Genomic DNA, 19,640 nt, shown 5'->3' with positions numbered 1-19,640 from the left:
AGAAGTCTAAGAACATAGAGCAGCGGTTTCACATCATACGCGAATACCTCGAGAAGTTCATCGAGATGCAGAGAGTAAACTCCACAGAGAATGTGGATCTACTGATGAAGCCTCTCAATCTGCAGAAGACCGAAGTTCATCTTGAGAAAATGGGACTTAGGTTTATGACCAACTAACTTTAATGCAAGTGGGAGATTGTTAGATATATATCCTAAAAGCCAATTGTCGGCTGACACATTATAATTTCAAAACATAATATTGTACTTATAAATTTTATTCATTAATAAAATGGATAGTTTTTATTCCAATCATGTTTTATATGTGACCATGATTCATCTAAGAGATTAACAGATGATATATATTCTCAAAGTATTGAGAATTTGAGACATTATTGATGATTAATTCCTAAAAGCTCCCGATCGAGGGATCATCATAGAGAATGGTGATTGATCCAATTAGATCGGTGCACGGATTGCTTTCCTTCCGAACAGATGAGTCTCAAGTCTGCAGTGTAGAGACACTAGGAAGAGAGTGCAGGTGGTTGTTAGAGAACAACATACACTGAGCGTAACCAACACGAAAAATTACTTGGATGTCTACTCACTCGTCAGTGGTTTACTCAATGCTACAGTGGTGTAAGTGGTCCCTTGACTTATGCTGCCTCAGCTATTCACAATGAGGCTACTGTAGTTTGACTGCACATATACTTGATCTCCTAGCCATTTTGATCCTTACGATGTATGTTGGCTACAGTAGGGTCAGGTTCATTATGAGTAGGATGCATGTAGAAAAAATCTATCGACCTTGATAGAAAAAGAGAAATCCTATGCGATTCACAAGACTAAGTTCAGAAAGTCTTCGACCGAAGCAAATATGAATACTAGAAAAAAAAATTTACAGAAATTCACAAATAAACTCGAATCGAGCCAATCTTGCATATGACTGACGTTGTGGTTTAATGAATTTTTCATGACCTCTGTCTAGTTGGGACTCACGATAGAAGGACAGAATCACACGATAACTGCACCTAAAGATTCAGTAATTCCATTCTGCTGGATTGCCACTACATACTGCTAGGTGTCATTGATGAATTGTAACTCATCAAACGTCGTCTTGATGATCGATGACCCTTGATAGACAGAGTTGGAATCATTCCAATCCATTGAAAAGAGTTTCAATAATATTGTGATAGGGATCACGATATATCTCACTACCAAATAGAATAAAATCTATGGGGTCACACACAATAAAGATCTTTGACTGATCAGATGGTTAAGTTGTGATTATGAATCGCAGTTAGATCTAATTATCAATGTGATTAATGATTAATCTAATACAAAAGTTGTAATAAAAAAATTCATTAAGAGTTAGTGAGTCATGGAGGATTAATTAGCAATTGGATTGCAATTTGACTCAATCTGATTGAGCGATGGAATTAGAATCAAGTCTAATTGAATTAAATTCAATTTGGCTTGATTTGGATTTTGATTAGATCAAGCCTAATTGGATTATAAGATAACCCAATTGCAAGAGAGATCAATTTCTGATTTGATTAGGACTTAGATGCAACTAATTTCCTAATTAGATTAAAATCTAATTGGGTTCCTAGTTGAACTAGAATTTTCCTCTCTTTAAGTGCAACCAAATCCTAATTGGTTAGGATTAAGCACCAAGAGAGATCCCAATTTGACTGCGACTCTCTCTCCCCCTGGCGCACACCCCATGAGAAAAGCCACGCCATTTATTTCTCATGCACATCTTATTGCATGAGAAAAGCCACGCCCAAGGCCTTCTCCACGCCCCCTTTTTCTCCCATTTTGGATTAGGATGAATTCAAAATTTAAATCTGATAAGATTGGACCTTATCTTCTATTGGATGCCAAATAAAAAGGGATTGAAAGGGGCGTGAGGTTTTTAAGAAAAGTGAGATCTGATTTTTACATGAAAATCAGATAGAAAAAAGGGCGTGGGTCCTTGTGTGGGCGTGGTTTCTCTCTTTTGGCGTGGGGTTTTAGGAAGAAAAAAAGAAAAAAAGGTTTTCATCTTCTTCCTCTTCTTCCTCATATTCTTCTTCTTCTCTGAGAGGATCTGAGAGAAACGAAGAAGAATCTTGTTCAACCATCAGGAAGCGGTCTATGCAAGGGAGCTAGCACCCCGGAAAGATCAAGAAGTCTTTAATCAGATCAAAACATCGTGTGGATATCTATAGAAGTCGAATGATTGTGCGGCTCAAGGAACCTAGACATCCACGATCATCGGCTGCAGTGTAGATCGACCCGCGATAAGGTTAGGAGATCGGATCTCCTCTTCTCTTTCGTTTTAAAGATCAGATTTCAGATACATGATCTATGTTCATATGATAGATCCTATTAGGTGGTTTGGTACATCTGATCTTATGCATAATTAGATTAAAACTGTTTTAATCTAGATTTTATTTCCACTGCTAAATCAAAAATTTGAAACTACATACATGAAACCACCCATTTCCAACAACAATTAGGTATAATCCTCTCCCTTCTCTTCATTTTCCTTTTTGCTTTTTCATACCTAAAATAGGCAAAAGAAAGGCAAAGAAGGGAATATCATGTCAAAATTTTATATTTTGGCATAATTTCAAGATATGTTGTAGATACAAGGGTAATCCATACAATTAAGAAATTTCATATATTTTTTTATTGTCTATGTAATTTTTATAGTAAAAAATATTTTTAGTTTAAAAATAAAAACAATGAATAATATTAAAAATTAAAAATCAGTAGCATGTTTTTGGGGGCATGCATGTTTGCTTGCCATCTTTTCTAGAAGCGGTTTGTTTAATTTTGGCATGGTTATGATTATCCAAACCTAAGCCCAAATTCAAACGAATTTCAAAATTAAGTAATGATTAAGGCACACCCACAAGATTAAAAGATACATGTAGCACCTTGGTAGAATTCTACACTAATCCAAATTAAAATTAATTTTACGTATTTATAGTTAAATATTAATTTTTAATCAAAAATTAACTAAAATTATTTAACCAATCAGAAAATATTAAAAGATAGTATTTTGTATGCAATATAAATAATTTAAATTCTAAAGTAATTCCACCATTTTTTGCAATATAAAGTATCAAATTTTTAATTGTTTGATATCTTAAAAATTATTAATTCAACTAAAAATTAAAAAAAAATTGGGCAATAGGTATCGGTAATTAGGACATTTTCTAGACAACTTGCCATCATTTTATAAATTACCACATGTATTACGTAAAATTAAATTATAAAAATCAATACTATGTTTAAAAATATATAATGTTTTTATATTTTAAAAGTGTGGATGCGCTTTATATAATTCGTTGTAATAAAGAGGTAGTTTATGATGTGTGGTTGTCAAACTTGCGGAAATGGATTCAAGAAGGACGAAGATGGATAAGGGTGCTGACGTTAGTTGGGAGCATGATGTAATGAGCACCATTGGAGGTATGGGTGGTGTGATGTAGAGTAGAGAGAGGTCAAGTGACAAGAATGAAGTGGCATTTGGCTGATTGTTATCCCAACGTGACTGTGTATAAGAAATGCCCACAAGAGGTTCGACAACTGAAGAAGCACTTTCATGACTTCAGGGAAGGCAAGAAAAAATGCAGAGAAATGGACCAAAATCGATAATCTAGCAGCTAAGACACCATTATGTCATTCTAGGTATCCAGTAGACTATGAGGCACTAAATGCAAATGACATGGAGACCAAGATTTAAGTTGCCCAGCCATAACTAAGTTCATATATAACCAAACATGGGTGTCGGCTCTGATAAGGAAGCACATCAGGGGTGACAAAGCACATCAGGGGTGAGACATTGAAACTAGCAATCACCCACTTTGCCACACACTACATTGCACTTCCAGCTAAGCACCTAACAGTCTACAGTGGCAAAGAAGGAAGCCATTGGAAAGGCAGGGTGACAAGCAAGCAGTTCTACAAGCAAGCTGAAGGAGTAGTTAGGGCACTCACATCTCCATATCAAGCGCTCAAGGCTATAGATAGCAAGAGGTACGCTTTAATAGATTTCTTGGATCATATAATGATGACTGCCAAGGCCACAATCAGGCAGGCAAATCCAAAGCATGCAAACTATGTATGTTGGATTGCTAAATAGACAAGTAATTGCACCTAGCAGGTAATGCAAGTATAAACATCCATGTATGTTTACTCTCATAAAATACTATCATGCAATCCCTTATTTGTTCATTAAATCAATTGCATGTCTTGGAAGCTTACTACCTCAACTTAGGGTTCCAATACAGTGTCCCACGAATAAACTTGGATAAGAAACTATTGACTGCCCTGCACAATGTCACCAACAAGATTGATTTTGATGCCGCCATTGCTACCAAATGATTGGAGGTAAGCTAAATTCAATGGGTACCAGTCAACTATTAAGGATCTGAAGTATTATTGTGGTAAACATGCCCTATGTCCTATTTATGAACTTCAGTATAAAAATTTCATCAAGCACATACACCATGAACATGAACTTATAGAAGGAGAAATCCTACATTACTATATATTAGAGGATGAAGCAGACATGAGCATAATCATTCACTAGAAAGCCTAGAATTATAGAGATATATAATATAATTGGTACTTCTCTTCCTATTTTTTCTTAGATGGCAAAGTATTTTGTTGTTATCATTAATCCTTCCACACATCCTTTTTCTTTTCTTTTCTTTTCTTCTTCTTTTTTTTTTTTTTTTTTTTTTGCAAACAAAGTCAACAATACATACTAGTGAATCAGCAAAAAGACAGTGAGGTGAATTAGACATTGCTGAAGCTTCAATAGACAATGAAGGCAACCAGAAACACAATCAAGCCTTAAAGGGAGAGCTCTTCTTTTATTGAAACAAAAAGCTAAACCATTTGATAGTAAGAGGGAGTTGAGGAACAAACCTTGTAATCAAAGTTAAACATGCCTTGAGAGTAGTGTGGCTCATTAGTGAGCTGGCCAAACAAAACATGTGTCACTAAACCAACAGTCAAAAGTATAGAAACCAATAAAAATTTTCCTTGTTAAATGACATTAAATCATTAAAAATTTACTGTGGAACACCTGTGCATTGATTTTCAAAGTCAGGTTATCACTCAGATCACATTTGACTCTCGCATTCAGTCTTCCATCAGTAAGCACCCTTCCAACAAGCATTAACTGTATAAATGCCATGAATGTTTCCACACTTCGGTTATCTATCAAGAAGATGTCAAGCTCCAAAGACATCATCTGGCCATAAAATACAAGAAAACTAACCTTTGGGTCCAGAAAATTGGCACCAAATTCATAATGTGCAGTAGGGACTTTGATAGTATCAGAAGACTGTGAAGGAACTTCCATGGATCCCATGAAAACACTAATAGAAGGTTGCCAAGCCAAAGCTTTAAAATCGGAAGGAAAAAAAAAAGGCAGCAAAGCACATGTATTGTATGCAGCACAAATTAAACCACCTGTGGCTGAGTGAAAACTTTTGATTTAGGCCCTTTGTAAAGTCAAAACGCAATCCTTCAAAAAGCTCTGGCTTCAACGACACTGCAAAAGCAAATTGCAAAAACACATCAGAAAGTGCTTTTACCTCACTTTGATCACTGTTAGCTTTCATTTTTGCAGGCAGAATTGTCTAGTGAAGCCAGAAGTTTAAATATCTGGCCTGATTTCACATAGCTGAAACTGCACATTGAGGTCTACTCTACATTCCATTTAACCAAAAAAAAATTTAAAAAATGTCAATATTGCAAGAAAGGTAACATGTTCTGCAACACAGAGGGCTGAAGCATTAGTCCTAAGATACTTCTTTCGTGAATCCCAATTACTTAATAAGAAAACCAAAAACAAAAAACAAAAATTTGAAGCACAAAAGGAGGAACTGAATTGTACCCGGGGTTTGGCCGGACTCAGTCAGGTATCATACAACATCTGCTCGGTCAACAACTCTCGCTGCAGTGGCATCTCGACATTGAGCAGTGTATGGAAATCCTGCTCGTCCTCCAAAAGATGATGAGGGTACTTATTCAGTGAAAGCCTAGGCTCATCCCAAACCCAGCTGAAGCCCCAGGGGAGATCAGAAGAAATAAAAAAGAACCTACTTTTCCAACCATGTATCGAGGAGGGCAACCCTGGGATAAACTAGATGCCACTCCGAGGAGTGAAGTACCACTAGCCCCTCTGACAGGCATTTCCTCTTCAGAAAAAATAGGGCTTGAAAGAAGGAGCACCTCAACCTAATGCCAAAGAGATCATACATGATGACAAAGGTGCAAATAATGTGGAAGGAATTTGGGGTGAGATGAGTAGGGACTATTCTATAGAAACCAAAGAGATTGAAAATAAAAAGGTGACAAGGAAAGCAAAGGCTAGCTCGAAGAAACTCATCATAGATCCCAAGACGTCCATCGGGAGCCTAGCTCACCCGATCATCCTGACCAGGGACCTCTCGGTGATACTAACCAAGAATGAAATACTAAGCTCAAAGCCATTCAAGGTCGGGCTCAGTAAGAAAAGATCTCTCATTCGATGGTCTGAAGAACCTCTCGAATCCACAAGTCGGGCTTTCAAGCATCTGGATTCAGAAGGCTCGAATTGTGACAAAGAGCCTTCATCGGTAGAGCCCCGAGGTGTAACCTCAAGCATGGCCTGGGGCATAGGCAATCAAGAGCCCCAGTCACCCAACTGATTCTCACCCTCAACCTCACTACTGCGACTTGCCATTGAAGATGGAAAAGGAAGCAAAAACTAGAATGAAAAATAGGAAAATGAAGCAACAAAAAAGAAAGATGAAATCAAGAAAAGCAAGGGGAAAAGGACCAACCGTGATAGCAATGAGAATGGCTAAAGTCGGAAAAGATGAAGATGACCAGCACCAAAGAAGACAATAGTAGAAGAGGCGACAGTGGCACTAGAGCAGATTCCGGCGAGAGCAACTGAACCCAGTTGAGAACGACCAAGCGAGCGGAAATAAAAGTGGAAAGGTAGAGCGAACACCCTTATTTATATCTTGCACTTACAGCTAAGATCGATGCCACGGTTAGACGCATTGACCTCAGGATCTCGACACATGGCAGCATCCGCAACGTCAAATCACCTGATTCTTCATTGCACCGACCTTGTGATTGCACCTTGCAGCTCAATCCGTGTGATACAACTCAAGGTCAACTAGATCTCACCATATGGCTGTCAAAGACAAGCCAAAAGACGATTATTGGGATCACCATTTCAAATCATTTAAAACATTTTTGGTGTGTTGCTTCAATCCGCATACCTCATCATGGCAGCACAACTCATGGAGCGCACAATAAATGCAAGTCCAGAACCTTCTGCTCCATCATAGAAATATGGCATCAAGTGTGGAACTAGAACATTCTACTTTATAGGAAAAGCTTCCATTTCAAACTCGTATCGATCACTGAGGTCGAATAAAGCATGAAAGTCGAGTACTCCCTTCTCCCAAAATAGTAAAGCCACTTCAAGCTCGGAAGTGGGGGGCAAGTGTTGTGGTGTCTTCCCATCTCCTGACCTCGATCGCATATCGAGGAGCCTCCTCAGTATGGTACCAATGAGATCAACTGATATCCACAGCTTCATTTTTACCAATGGACTTCATTAATAAAGAAAAGTATGGCTCAACAGGATCCTCTAAAATCCAGGCCATGGGTCGACATTCCCTACCAGAACGTGTGCAATAACTATGCACGACGATCACCACAATGTGGGCACATATATTTCAGCCCTTTATTGAATGCCCTGAGTGCGTCCTGAAAACTCGGATAACGGTCGACCATCTCCCCTCTATATAAAAAGGGGAGAAGGGGACCCTCAAGTGAATTCAATCCAAAGCACAAATTCCTTCTCTCTCTCTTTCGACTGTTCCGAAAGCTCCAACTAACTTAAGTATCAAAGGGTCCCCTACCAAAAAAATTCTAGCAAGTGGACTTTTGATTGCAGATAGCAGAGCAATACTTTCCAAGTCATCTCCAGGCCGAACGCCAGCTCGGTCTGCAACAAACCTAACCCCGAAGCTTTGTGGCAACAATCACCATCCAAGCTACTCCCTATCATATATGAGATCATCCATGGAGCAGAACTCATTCAGAAAGCCCCATAAAGGATTAAGCAGATTCTATGACCATCTACCAGATAGATAGCAACCTTTTAGAAATTAGTGTCAAGACTATCAGGAAGATAGAAGTTAGGCAAGAGAGAAGCCCGTTACAAAACATCAAAGGCTAACTAGCCAGTAGGGAGAACTACCCCATTAATTACAGTTCAAGATCATATAATTATGGAGGGAACAAAACTTCCTCTAGAGTGGGGTGGAGTTTAGTGGCAAGCGCAAGATGGCTAAAGGGAACAAGGCTTAAGAATTGCTCCAGCAAAAGCTCTTCATTATTTGGCACCACTCAGCTATGTCACTAATAGTCAAGTATAATTTCAGATCACCAAAAGCATACATCAAATTCCATCAAATGTGGATGTAGTTAGTATTCTTGAACTGCAATCCTACTTGTTCAAATATGAAGACCGGTAACTCTTTGAGACACCTAGCTTAACATAATATTCTATGTAAATAACATTGCCACTAGATATTCCATGAGATCTACCATTGAAAAATGGATTCAAAATAACATTTTGTTTTAACCCCATTAGAAACAATCAAATAAATGCTCAGCGGAGAACCTAGAAAAGAGATTTAAACAATTCCCAAGCCATCGTGGAATCGAGACTCACTCAATGCCTCACGCTGGATCTCCTCGAAGGGGATGGGGTATGGGAGATTCAACCAGTTGACCTTCTCGCTCTTCTCCTCTGACTTCAGAGATAGAACCCTGACGAGGCTGACAGCGTGCAGCGGTGGTGGAGGGATGGACGGCGGCGAGGCGGCAGTATGGCTGACAAACGATCCGACCGCGCTCGAAAGAGGAAAGGGAGTTTCCAAGTCAGCAAGTTATCAAGAGAGAAGGCATAATGGCATCACTTATAGACTCTGCAACTTGGAAGGTGGAGGAAAGGATTGGAAGTGAAAGGGAGCATGGATTTCAAGTAACGAGGTTGGGACATTTGGGGACTTCATGAGATTAGGAAGGGCTTATGGATGGGAATGGGGTTCCTTGATGGAGATGGGAGGAGAGGACTATTTCAGAAGAAACATAGAATCTGGGCTTAACGACAAAAATTTGGGTAAAGAAAGAGGAAGGATTTAATATTTGGAGTGATCTTTTGAGAGTTACAAGATTGGGGACTGCCTCCAAGAATAAGTGGTCCTAGGTCATGTTTGCATTAGGAAATTGTAGAGTAAGCACCCTTTTCTTATGGTTTCTTTCTCTCTGCTTTGAAAAATACAATAGAGAAAGCATTTACTAGGTTTCCCTTCTTTATCAAAAGAATTATGGACAATCCCTTTAGAAGCACTTTTGAATTTGTAGAGTGTATTAGTTATACATTTTTTTTGGAGAAATTATTATTTGTGTGTTACTTTATGAAAACTAAGTATCTTCTTCTATAAAACATGAAATGTATCCAATGATAAATAATATTAAGTATTTTTTCTGATGACATGCGATTGTAAAAATTGTTGAAAGTTGCTACGTGGTGGTAAACATTAAAAAAAGATATTATAAATATGTAGATGTCTGATTTCATTATATTCTTACAATCAATTTAAAAATTATATATTTATTATGTCATGGTAAAGACTCATTTCATTTCCAGTTGACCTGATGATTGAACTAGTGATCCATAACCGAATAACTTTTTTCAATTTGATTAACAGACTGGGTTTGAAACATTGAACAATCAAAAACACTTTCTATTTTCTTCTACATAAGAAAAGCACTACATAATCTTCATCTATTATGCTCCCATTTCATTGACCATGGGACTCAAAAAGTAGGATCGATGAAAGATACATTTGCAACATCTTGAAAATTGAATATTATTTTGACTTGATGAAAATGATCAATAAGAAGCTTCAACATGAGGTTAATAGATTTCAAAATTTTTACAACTGAAAGTTTAATTTGCTTGAGGAGATTTGTCCATTGGATTTACAAGAAGTCACTCCTCTTCCCCATGAAGATATATTAGAGAGAGAGAGAGAGAGAGAGAGAGAATATGTGGTCTAGAAAGGAAAGTTGAAGAAGATAGAAGCAGATAGCTTAAAGAAAAAGGGCAAAAGCTCTTAATTTAAAGGATAACATTCAATATGTATCTCATCTCTAGGAAGGGGTTTGGAGGCCTAGTCTTAGACTTGATGACCATTGAAATGCATATCCAACAGGAAAAAACTACAAAGGCCAGTCAGATTAATAACCTATGGAGCCTTAGTGTTCCGCATATAGCGCAACATATATGATCATGCTGAATGAAGTATTAAAGAAGACAATATAACAAGATTATCTCAATAAATAGATGACAAGTAATTAACAGCAACATCATGAGGGTACCAACTGGTTGGGCTGGTAAACTTTCTTGTGTTGATATAAGAGGGCTAGCTTCAATCCTGCACTTTGGTATCCAGTCAGGCTTCCATCTATCCTAGTCCTCAAAATTAAAATCATCATCATCACCATCACCATCCAAGCTACTCCCTATTGGTATCCATTCAGGCTTCCACCTATCCTAGTCCTCAAAATTAATACCATCATCATCATTATCACCATCCAAGCTGCTCACTATCATATATGAGATCATCCATGGAGCACAACTTTTCATTGAGAAAACTCCATAGAGGATTAAGCAGATTCTATAACCAGTTACCAAACAGACAACAACCTTTTAGAAATTGGTGTCAAGACTATCGGCAGGAAAAATTTGGGCAAGAGAGAAGCCTGTTACAAAACATCCAAGGCCAACTAGCCAGTAGGGAGAACTACACCATTAATTGCAGCTCAAGATCACATAACTATGGAGGGAACATAACCTCCTCTAGAGTGTGGTAGAGTTTAGTGGAGAGCACGAGATGGCTAAAGGGAACGAAGCTTAAGAATTACTCCAGCGAAAGCTCTTCATTGTTTGGCACCACAGCTATGTCACTAATAGTCCAAGTATAATTTCACATCACCAAGAGCACTTCTCATATTCGATCAGATGTGGAAGTAGTCAGTATACTTGAACCGCAATTCAACTTGTTCAAATATGAAGACCAGTAACTCTTTGAGACACCCAGCTTAACATAATATTCTATGTAAATAACATTGCCACTAGAAATTCCATGAGATCTATGGCTGAAAAACGATTCAGAATAACGTTTTGTTTTAATCCAACCAAAAACAATCAACTAAATGCTCAGCAGAGAATCCAGAAAAGAGACTTAAACGATTCCCAGCGAAAAAGATAGAAAAGGAGCCGTCCTGGAATCGAGACTCACTCAATGCCTCGCGCTGGATCTCCTCGAAGGGAACGGGGCACGGGAGATTCAACCAGTCGACCTTCTTCTCGCTTTTCTCCTCCGACTTCGGGGGTAGAACCCCAGCGAGGCCGACGGCGTGCGGTGGCGGTGGAGGGATGGATGGCGGGGAGGCGGCGGCGTGGCTGACGGACGATCCCATCGCGCTAGAAAGAGGAAAGGGAGTTTCCAAGTCGGCAAGTTATCGGGAGAGAAGAAGGCGAGATAAAAAATTCAGGGGCGAAATAATCATGAGAAGGCGGCGCAGTAGGTTAAGAAGAGCGGTCCTTCTTTTCCTTCCGGAGGAGGAGGGTGGAGGGAGGGGAAGAACGGGATGGAGGGGGGGAGGGGTATTGTTTGGAGTGTGCTACAACTTATGCGGCCGGGCTGCGAGGGAGGTTTAAGGAGGGTTTTTCTTTGTTTTTTACCATATACGGAGAGAAATCTGTGCATAGGCATGTAAAAAGGGTGTATAGGAACCATGTACAATGAACTAGAAATATGTTCACTGCACTTGATACTAGGTGAATTTTGTATAAAATTCAAGTTAATTTTTAATGAAGAAAAGCTCTTTTATCTTTCGTAATTCATACATTTAAAGATTTGAGAGATTTTGAACATGTAAGTTGATGCATATATTTGGAACATCACATACACATGTTTTTACATAATTATCAGTATTGGACGGAGGTTCAAGGGCAAAGTCGTCATGGATTGCAATAAATGTAAAAGCAAAGTTGATATATTCCTAACAAAACAATAATTAACTAGATTTTTATACAAAATAAATATATAATTGTGATTAAACATTTTATATATTAAGAAAAGCACTTAGGTACTACATGATGTGGATTTGGCATTTATGCTTTCTTTATTTGGCATATTTTGTTCTTATTCTAAGCAAGCTTAAAATTTTCTAAATCTTCATCCCTCTATAAGGACTTTACCATACTAAACATGTAAGTTACACAATTAGTTGTAAAACAATAAACTCTAAATGTGTAAAAACATTCTAACCCTAGTGAATGGTAAGTTAATAGCAGTAAATTTGAATAAACATAATTTACGATAAGTCACATGACCACTCTATCAATTGTTAGAAAATAAATCGAATTTAATAAAAAATTTACTAGAAGTAATAATTATATTTATGCATAAATCAAATTGTAATCTAATGGAATTGCAAAAGATAACAATAGTGATTAACATTTAAAGCTGGTATACAATAATCTCATTTTCTTTATTTTCAAGTCAACAAAAAGGAAGCATTGGAGATGAAAAGTCATTATACATTCTACTTGGTTAAGGAGAACAAAGGAAAAAGCATATAAAGAACAAATTTTTTAAAAATATATTTAATTTGCTTCTTTTTCTTTAAAAAAGCATAATATAAAATTTTACATAAGTTTTATATATAATTGTATTATTAAAATTAAAAATAATATTGAATACTTAAATGAATTGTAAATGACACGGCTTGAAAAATATAAAAGGCAATGCAACTCTAAAGTGCACAATTTCAAATATCCTCCTCAACGTGACTTTGTTTGTGTATATGTCATTGATAGTTTTAAAAAATATTATAATAAATTTGATTTACTTTATAATTTTTCAAGAACAGCCTAATGACCAATTGGCTCAACAACCAACCCGAGTTGAGTAAAACCTTCTTGCAATAGAGGCAACCCGACTGATTCACCCAGACTTGCACGATATTCCGGTAATTCCATCATATGCCAAGCAGTTATGGGACATCCTTGGATTATTACGCAATGTTGGTAGATTGTTATAGCACAACCTCAGGATTGTTCAAATATGATTTGCCAAAGATTCAAGATCCCAGCTATAAATCAACCTAGAGACCCTCCATGAGAAGATAGATCTCTTGAGGACCGAAACATCCTTAATACCGAACATGACTAAGTTATCTATTCTTTTTACCTTCTTCTGCTTACTACCAAAATATCTCTTTGGACTTGAGCATCAAAGGGCTCAATTAGAGTCAATTCAATGAGCTCTTTGACCTCGTTGATTGTCTTGTAGATCCATGGTAGCAATCCATGTCATTGATCTACAATCGACTGTAATAGTAATGAAGTAGTCCAGTTCAGTTTTTAACCTATTGTGTTTTGTAAATGATAATGAAATTATTTTTTAGCATACTTTTTCTTTTTGTTTATTATCTAAATACTTGTTTGAGGTTGTGCCAAGGATGCCAAGATGGGCCAACCAGGCCAGAGATACGTAAATGTAAATACAAGTTTCTGAGCTTGACTGAATAAAGCCAAATGACCAAAAAACCATGATAAAGTCAAAATTACAGAACTCCTAGTGCTTGAGCCATAAAATCATAATACCTTTGAAGATTGGTTGAGATGAAGATAAGACCGTAATAAGATGAAATCATGGCAAGATGAGCTGAGGTGAGATAGAGCCAAAATATACATAGAGATTAGCCAAGATAGCTATAAATACTTCAAAGATATCCTGATAAACATTGATAACACTGCTCAATATATGCTGAAATACAATTAGAATACTGTAGAAAAATCAACCAAAATATAGCAATAGCCAAAACCATTGATAAAAATATAGAAAACTTATGTGAAAACTTTTCTTAGTGGTTATACCAACTGCTACTAAGTCGCTGCCAAATGTGCCATCATTATTTTAACCCCAACAAACTATATAACTACCACGGAAAATATTCCTTGACCAATGGGTTTAACGAAGATTTAGTGGCATTTTCTAACTACTCGAGAAGCTTTATCTAATGGTCATAATTGCTACCAAAACATTATTGATGATCATCCCATTCGTTTTTTTGAAATCGATACTTAAACTTTTAGCAGTAGTTCCACCTATTGCTAAAAATTAACATAACTTTTGGCAAAGTCATGACCACTGGTAATTATACTTTTAGTAGTGGTTTTTTCCTCTGCAATTGTCTGTAAACATTAGCAACAGTTCTGATCACTGACAATATATTGATTTTCTAAAAAAAAATAGATAATCTGATAACACTGATATGGGCATAACATAATAATCATATTTCCATTGATATATTGAAATCATCTGATACACAAATTTTCACCATATATACTCAAATTAGGTGAACATGAACATATAATAGAGCTTCACTAAACACATAAATAAAATTTCAAATTATCTTCCACAAATGAGTGTAATCCTTTCATCCTACATAAAAAACTCGCGAAACAAAAGCTTTTCAAATTGATGGCATTGAACATTAATAAATATTTAGCTTATTTAAATAAAGTACTAAACATCTCCTACATGGTTTTGATCAAAAAGTCACTCTCATCCTAATTACACAGAGAAAAAACTAAACAAGTAGCGGGAACCATGCATATATCATCTCTCCAATTCAATCTATTAAGAATTATGTCCCAAAGTTAATCATCAGTCTGCTGACGGTTGTGCTAATCATTATAATTTTATATAAATTATTGAATTAATAAATATTATTTGATTTTCTTATCACTCTGTATACATCTTATTTAAACTCATATTTTATGATGAAGTTCTTAGGACTATTTGAATCGATATAAGAGGATATATCGCTTAGCCATTAAATTCTAGTTCACGATCAAATGATGTGCTATTATTAGGATGATAGCTATATCAAGTATACGTTGTTGTGTGCTATGTGGATTGATTGTCCTCTTAACCAAGGAGTGTGAAGATACTGATATGGCATGTAAGTAAGATGTAAGGATATATCTCATTTAACGTAACCAACTGCTAAGTACTCTGCTATCAAGAATAGCTCACAAAGGATATGGGTATAAGTGTCTCTCCAACCTGAGATCACCATGATAACTTGCAAGCAACTCACTGTGCTTTGATGCCGAACTATTTAAATTTTTAATTTAGTGATAAAAGATTTCTAGGCACAGTCAAGTATTTGCGAAGTCGGTATGCGAGTCGAGATAGAATTGACCCCTTCGAATAAGTAAGAGTTAATGCATTAGTGTGTTTCAATTCAGTAAAATCTCGATCGGAGTAATCCATGAGATAGATTTAAAAAATTGAAATACAACGTGGATGATCTTTTTAGGATTGATAGTTAAATCCTAGGATACCTTAAGCATTTAAATCAAAGATGAATTATATGATAATCATATACCAATAGGTTCTTAAATGTTGTTTTACAATCTTTCAATCTATCTGAACATCGAGTACTATTGCTAGATAGTCACTTTAATTGATATAAAAAAAAAATTTTGTACTACCAACTTAGGTTCAAACCTATGGGGTCACATTCAAAAAAAGTTTCTGACTGATCATATGGCTGACCGACGATTGAGAATTATTCTAGGGTAAAATAGTCAATTCGATTGATGATTAATCCGATGCAAAAATTATAATAAATTAATTTGCTAACTGTTGGTGAATTGTAGGAGGATTGATTAGTAATTAGATTACTAATTAGCTCAATTTAATTGATCATTGAGGTTTGGATTAAATTTAATTGAATTAGATTTAATTTGGTTTGATCCGATTAGATTATAAGATGACCTAATCGCTAAGGATGTTCGATTCCTGATTTGATCAAAATTTGAACTCGATTAATTTTTGATTTGATTAGAATTTAATTGAAACTATTTATTATTTAATTAGATTAGATGATCTAATTGGGTCTAACCTAATTTGGTTGGATCAAGAATCTAATTAAATAAAAATTCGAATTCAAATTGGACAACCCCATGCGCCACCCTTTCTCTGCGCCATTCCTTTCATCATGCGAGAAAAGTTTTTGCATGAATTTTTTTCTCTCATCCAGAAGATATTTAACACCCACTTCTGATTTCTTTTGGATTAGGATTTGGTTGGTTTAAATTTTAAATTTTAAATATTTAAATTTGAATTTAAACCTAGAGTTCCAAATAAGTTGGACTCTTCTCTTACCGCCAACCACCTTTTCTCATGCACAAATGAGTTTTGCATGATTTTTTTTGTGCCATTCTGATGGTTGTCACCTACTCTCTAAGTTTCTAAGATGAGGATAAAGTTCAGTTCAAGTTTAATTCAAATTTGATTTGAATTGGTGATAAGGATCAACCAACGTTTGAAATTGAACCAAGCTATCCAAACTTATCCTTATCTTTCATGGGACGCCACCTTAAGAAGGGTTGTTTTTGTGTGCCTCAAGAGATAGATTTTTGGCATGAAAAACATCAGAGAGTGTGTGTGAAAATTTAGAGAGGGGGCAGGCTTCTGTGCATGAGAAATCGAGGAAGAAAACTTTCTCTTGGGCGTGAGGTCTAAGGGGGTTTCTAGGGTTTTCTTAGATCTAGGGATTCTCTGATTTTAGAAAATAAATTTTGATTTATTTTAGTCTTTCACTGCCTGATCTTAAAAAAATTTCAAGATCTAACCCTGAAACCCTAGATCTGGTTCCTTCACTCCTCACATTGCTCCATCTTCTGATCTGAAGGTGTCCGGGTGATTCAAAGGAAGGAGTCTTCTTCAGCCATTCAGAGCCTTCTATGCAAGCTAGTATGCCTGAGAAAAATGATCTGTTCGAAGTTTTGAGTGGACTACCTGTAGAGATTAGATGTGTTATACAGCTACTCAACATCAGAAAGATCTCATACCATATTCATCAGCAGTGGCGATCGTCGATCCGCGATAAGGTAATGAGTTCTAAACTCATCTGATCAAATCTAATGGCTAGATCTGATTTAGGGCATCAATATGATCGATGCGGTGTTTTCTTTTATATCAGATTTTTATATGCAAAAATTTCATGTCATAGATCCTTAAAAGATAGTTTAGATCTGATCTAAAGTATGTATAGAAGATTAAAGTATTTAATCTATTGTCTTTCGGTATAAAAATATTACAAATGCATGCTTTGAACTGTCTGTTTCTCTTTTAATTGATATCAAAGCCAGGTTGCTCTTGACATGAATGTTTTGCATATAATCTGATTTTAATCTGATTTTAATTATTTAGATTAGATCTAAATAATGAATTTAAAATCTGAGTAGTGAAGTAATCGAATTGAATAGATCCTCATAGCCGTCTGATCATAGAAGAAAGTAGGATTTTACGGTCCTCTCCCCCATTCAATGGGGTTCTGCTATGGCGTGGAGTGCTGGATAGTCTTTTCCATAAAGCTGAACAACAAAAAGAGTTAAAAAAAAATTTAGATCTGATATAATGTATGTTAGATCTGAAATTAAAGTTTATTTGATTGTATGACAGTTTGTGAAAATATTTTACAAAACTTGAAATGATTTTCAAATATCGAACCCCAATCCATATTAGCCCAAAACTTAATTGTAAATTAAGTGATCTAGATTTGAGAATCAAAGATGTAAGGTATGAATTTCATAAATCATGGGTTTATGGGTTAGTTTGAGTCAGGTCTATTTAACTGGGTTAAACCTAGGGTTAGAAATCATTGATAATGGACTATGTTAGTAATTGATAAAATCTAATTAATAGTTAATTCAGATTGGGTCAATTCTTTTCTTAATCAATTCTTAATAGTTGTAGTTGGTCAAGTTTATATTTATTATTAGACTAAGATGGACCTTGATCGTAGCTTCATGGTTAAATCCAAGTCTATAAGTTGATCAAATTGAAACTGACTATCCAGTTGGTGTTTAAAGTAAGTATGGTAGTTTTGATCGGTGGTCATTAATTGGGAGCTACTCACATAGATTGAGTCTATATTGAGTTAATGGCATATCTCTCCCACCGATCTCACTTATCTGGCTAATATGGTGAATTATATTTTGATTGGATCACTAAATGATTGAAGTTGACCCATGCTAACTAGAAAATCAGTATGACTGATTTAGGTACTCCTAGTTCAATTTGTCTGAAATCTTCTTCATGATTTAGTAAAGTTAGTAGGAGGATTTATGACTGGTTGGCTAGATCAGCTTAAACCTAGTCTTCTTTAATCTGATTTGGTGGAGTCAGTGGGAGGATTAAGATTAACTGATCAAGTCTTTTCTAATCTTTCATTCTATCTAATTAAATCCTCTAAAATTATTAAATTTTTAAAAATAAAATAGTTATGATGATAACTAGATCATAGCCTCTAATTAAGTTGGATGATAATGGGTCCAACAGTTTAGATGATCATTGGAAGCACCACATGTCTGGTGTTCATCTGGCTATCAGAATTATCATTTATAATATGTTGATTTAGTTGTGTCTTTCTAATGATGGTCAGGTTGGTCGAGCCACACTCAGGTCTAATCATTCATTTGTCAGATGCACTAAATTCTAACATGTTAATGGTTGGACTTCACCAGAACTTTTAATAGAGGTGCCACACGCTTGCTGAAGAGATGTTTGGGGTAAAATTGAATGCTAAAAATTATTTGATGAAATAATTGGTTAAGAACCTACCTATGAATGCATAGGGATTGGCTGAGCCACACTCAGACCCATGTGTAGTCTGTGAGGATTCTGGTATCCACTAAGGAATTAGTGTAATTTCTTGAATTAGAGGTAGAGGCTATCAATTTGAATAAAATAGTGGAAGAACTTTTAAGCTAAAATTTATATCTTTAGGCTTAATCAATTCATATACTAATTAAGTTTTGATTTTTTTTATAGTTATGGCCACCACTTTGTCGCTCCAATCACTATTAAATAGTGATAAATTGATGGGACTCAATTTCGATAGTTGGTATCGAAAGCTGAAAATAGTCCTAGAGTATGAATGGATCTTGTACATGCTGACAAATCCAACATACGAGGAGCCAGCTCCAAACATCCACAGTATGGTTCAAGACACTTATTAGAAGTGGCTTAACGATCGAACTACGGTTCCTTGCATTATGCTGATGGCAATGAATGATGAGTTCAGCCGTCGATTCAAGAATGCTCAGCCTCAGGACATGTTACAAATATTGAACGAGGCTTTTGGCACATCCGATGATGTTAAGAGGCACAAGACTAGTTGTGCCATCTTTAACGCTCGAAGAGAGAAGGAGCATCAATCACTGATTATGTACTGTACATGATCGAGATGATCGAGTGCTTGAGTAAGCTCGATTTTCTCCTGCATGAGCAGTTAAGGAAGAATGCCATTCTGAACTCTCTGCCTAAATCCTACCTTTCTTTCCTTACTCATTATCGAAGGATAAAGCCTACAGTCAACTACCACAGTTTGCTAGGATTGCTGCAAAACTTTAAGAAGGATCACCAGCTCTATAAGGAGTTGGTGAATATGATGGGAGGGTCT

At 36.1% G+C, this 19,640-nt stretch overlaps 1 protein-coding gene across 4 annotated transcripts in view; it reads right to left on the bottom strand.

Annotated features, from left to right (window-relative positions):
• Nucleotides 1–11,769, bottom strand: part of LOC105061342 (mitochondrial import receptor subunit TOM40-1) — a 61,905-nt gene extending 50,136 nt beyond the window's left edge. For 2 of the 4 annotated variants that reach the window (XM_073248687.1, XM_073248686.1), the window contains exons 1-5: nucleotides 11,387–11,769; nucleotides 5,475–5,556; nucleotides 5,281–5,380; nucleotides 5,086–5,181; nucleotides 4,926–4,976 (exon numbers count right to left, since the gene is read on the bottom strand). In XM_073248687.1, coding sequence (XP_073104788.1) covers nucleotides 4,926–4,976; nucleotides 5,086–5,181; nucleotides 5,281–5,380; nucleotides 5,475–5,556; nucleotides 11,387–11,567 — 510 coding nt within the window. In that variant the 5' untranslated portion in view covers nucleotides 11,568–11,769. Of the gene's footprint in view, nucleotides 1–4,925; nucleotides 4,977–5,085; nucleotides 5,182–5,280; nucleotides 5,381–5,474; nucleotides 5,557–5,901; nucleotides 7,701–11,386 lie in introns of those variants that run through there. The other 2 variants (XM_010945353.2, XM_073248688.1) reach the window with 2 other exon arrangements.
• Nucleotides 11,770–19,640: the final 7,871 nt, after the last annotated feature.

The sequence above is a fragment of the Elaeis guineensis genome, chromosome 14, assembly GCF_000442705.2.
Source record: "Elaeis guineensis isolate ETL-2024a chromosome 14, EG11, whole genome shotgun sequence".
Taxonomy (NCBI): Eukaryota; Viridiplantae; Streptophyta; class Magnoliopsida; order Arecales; family Arecaceae; genus Elaeis; species Elaeis guineensis.
This window is presented reverse-complemented; position numbering and strand designations above follow the sequence as displayed.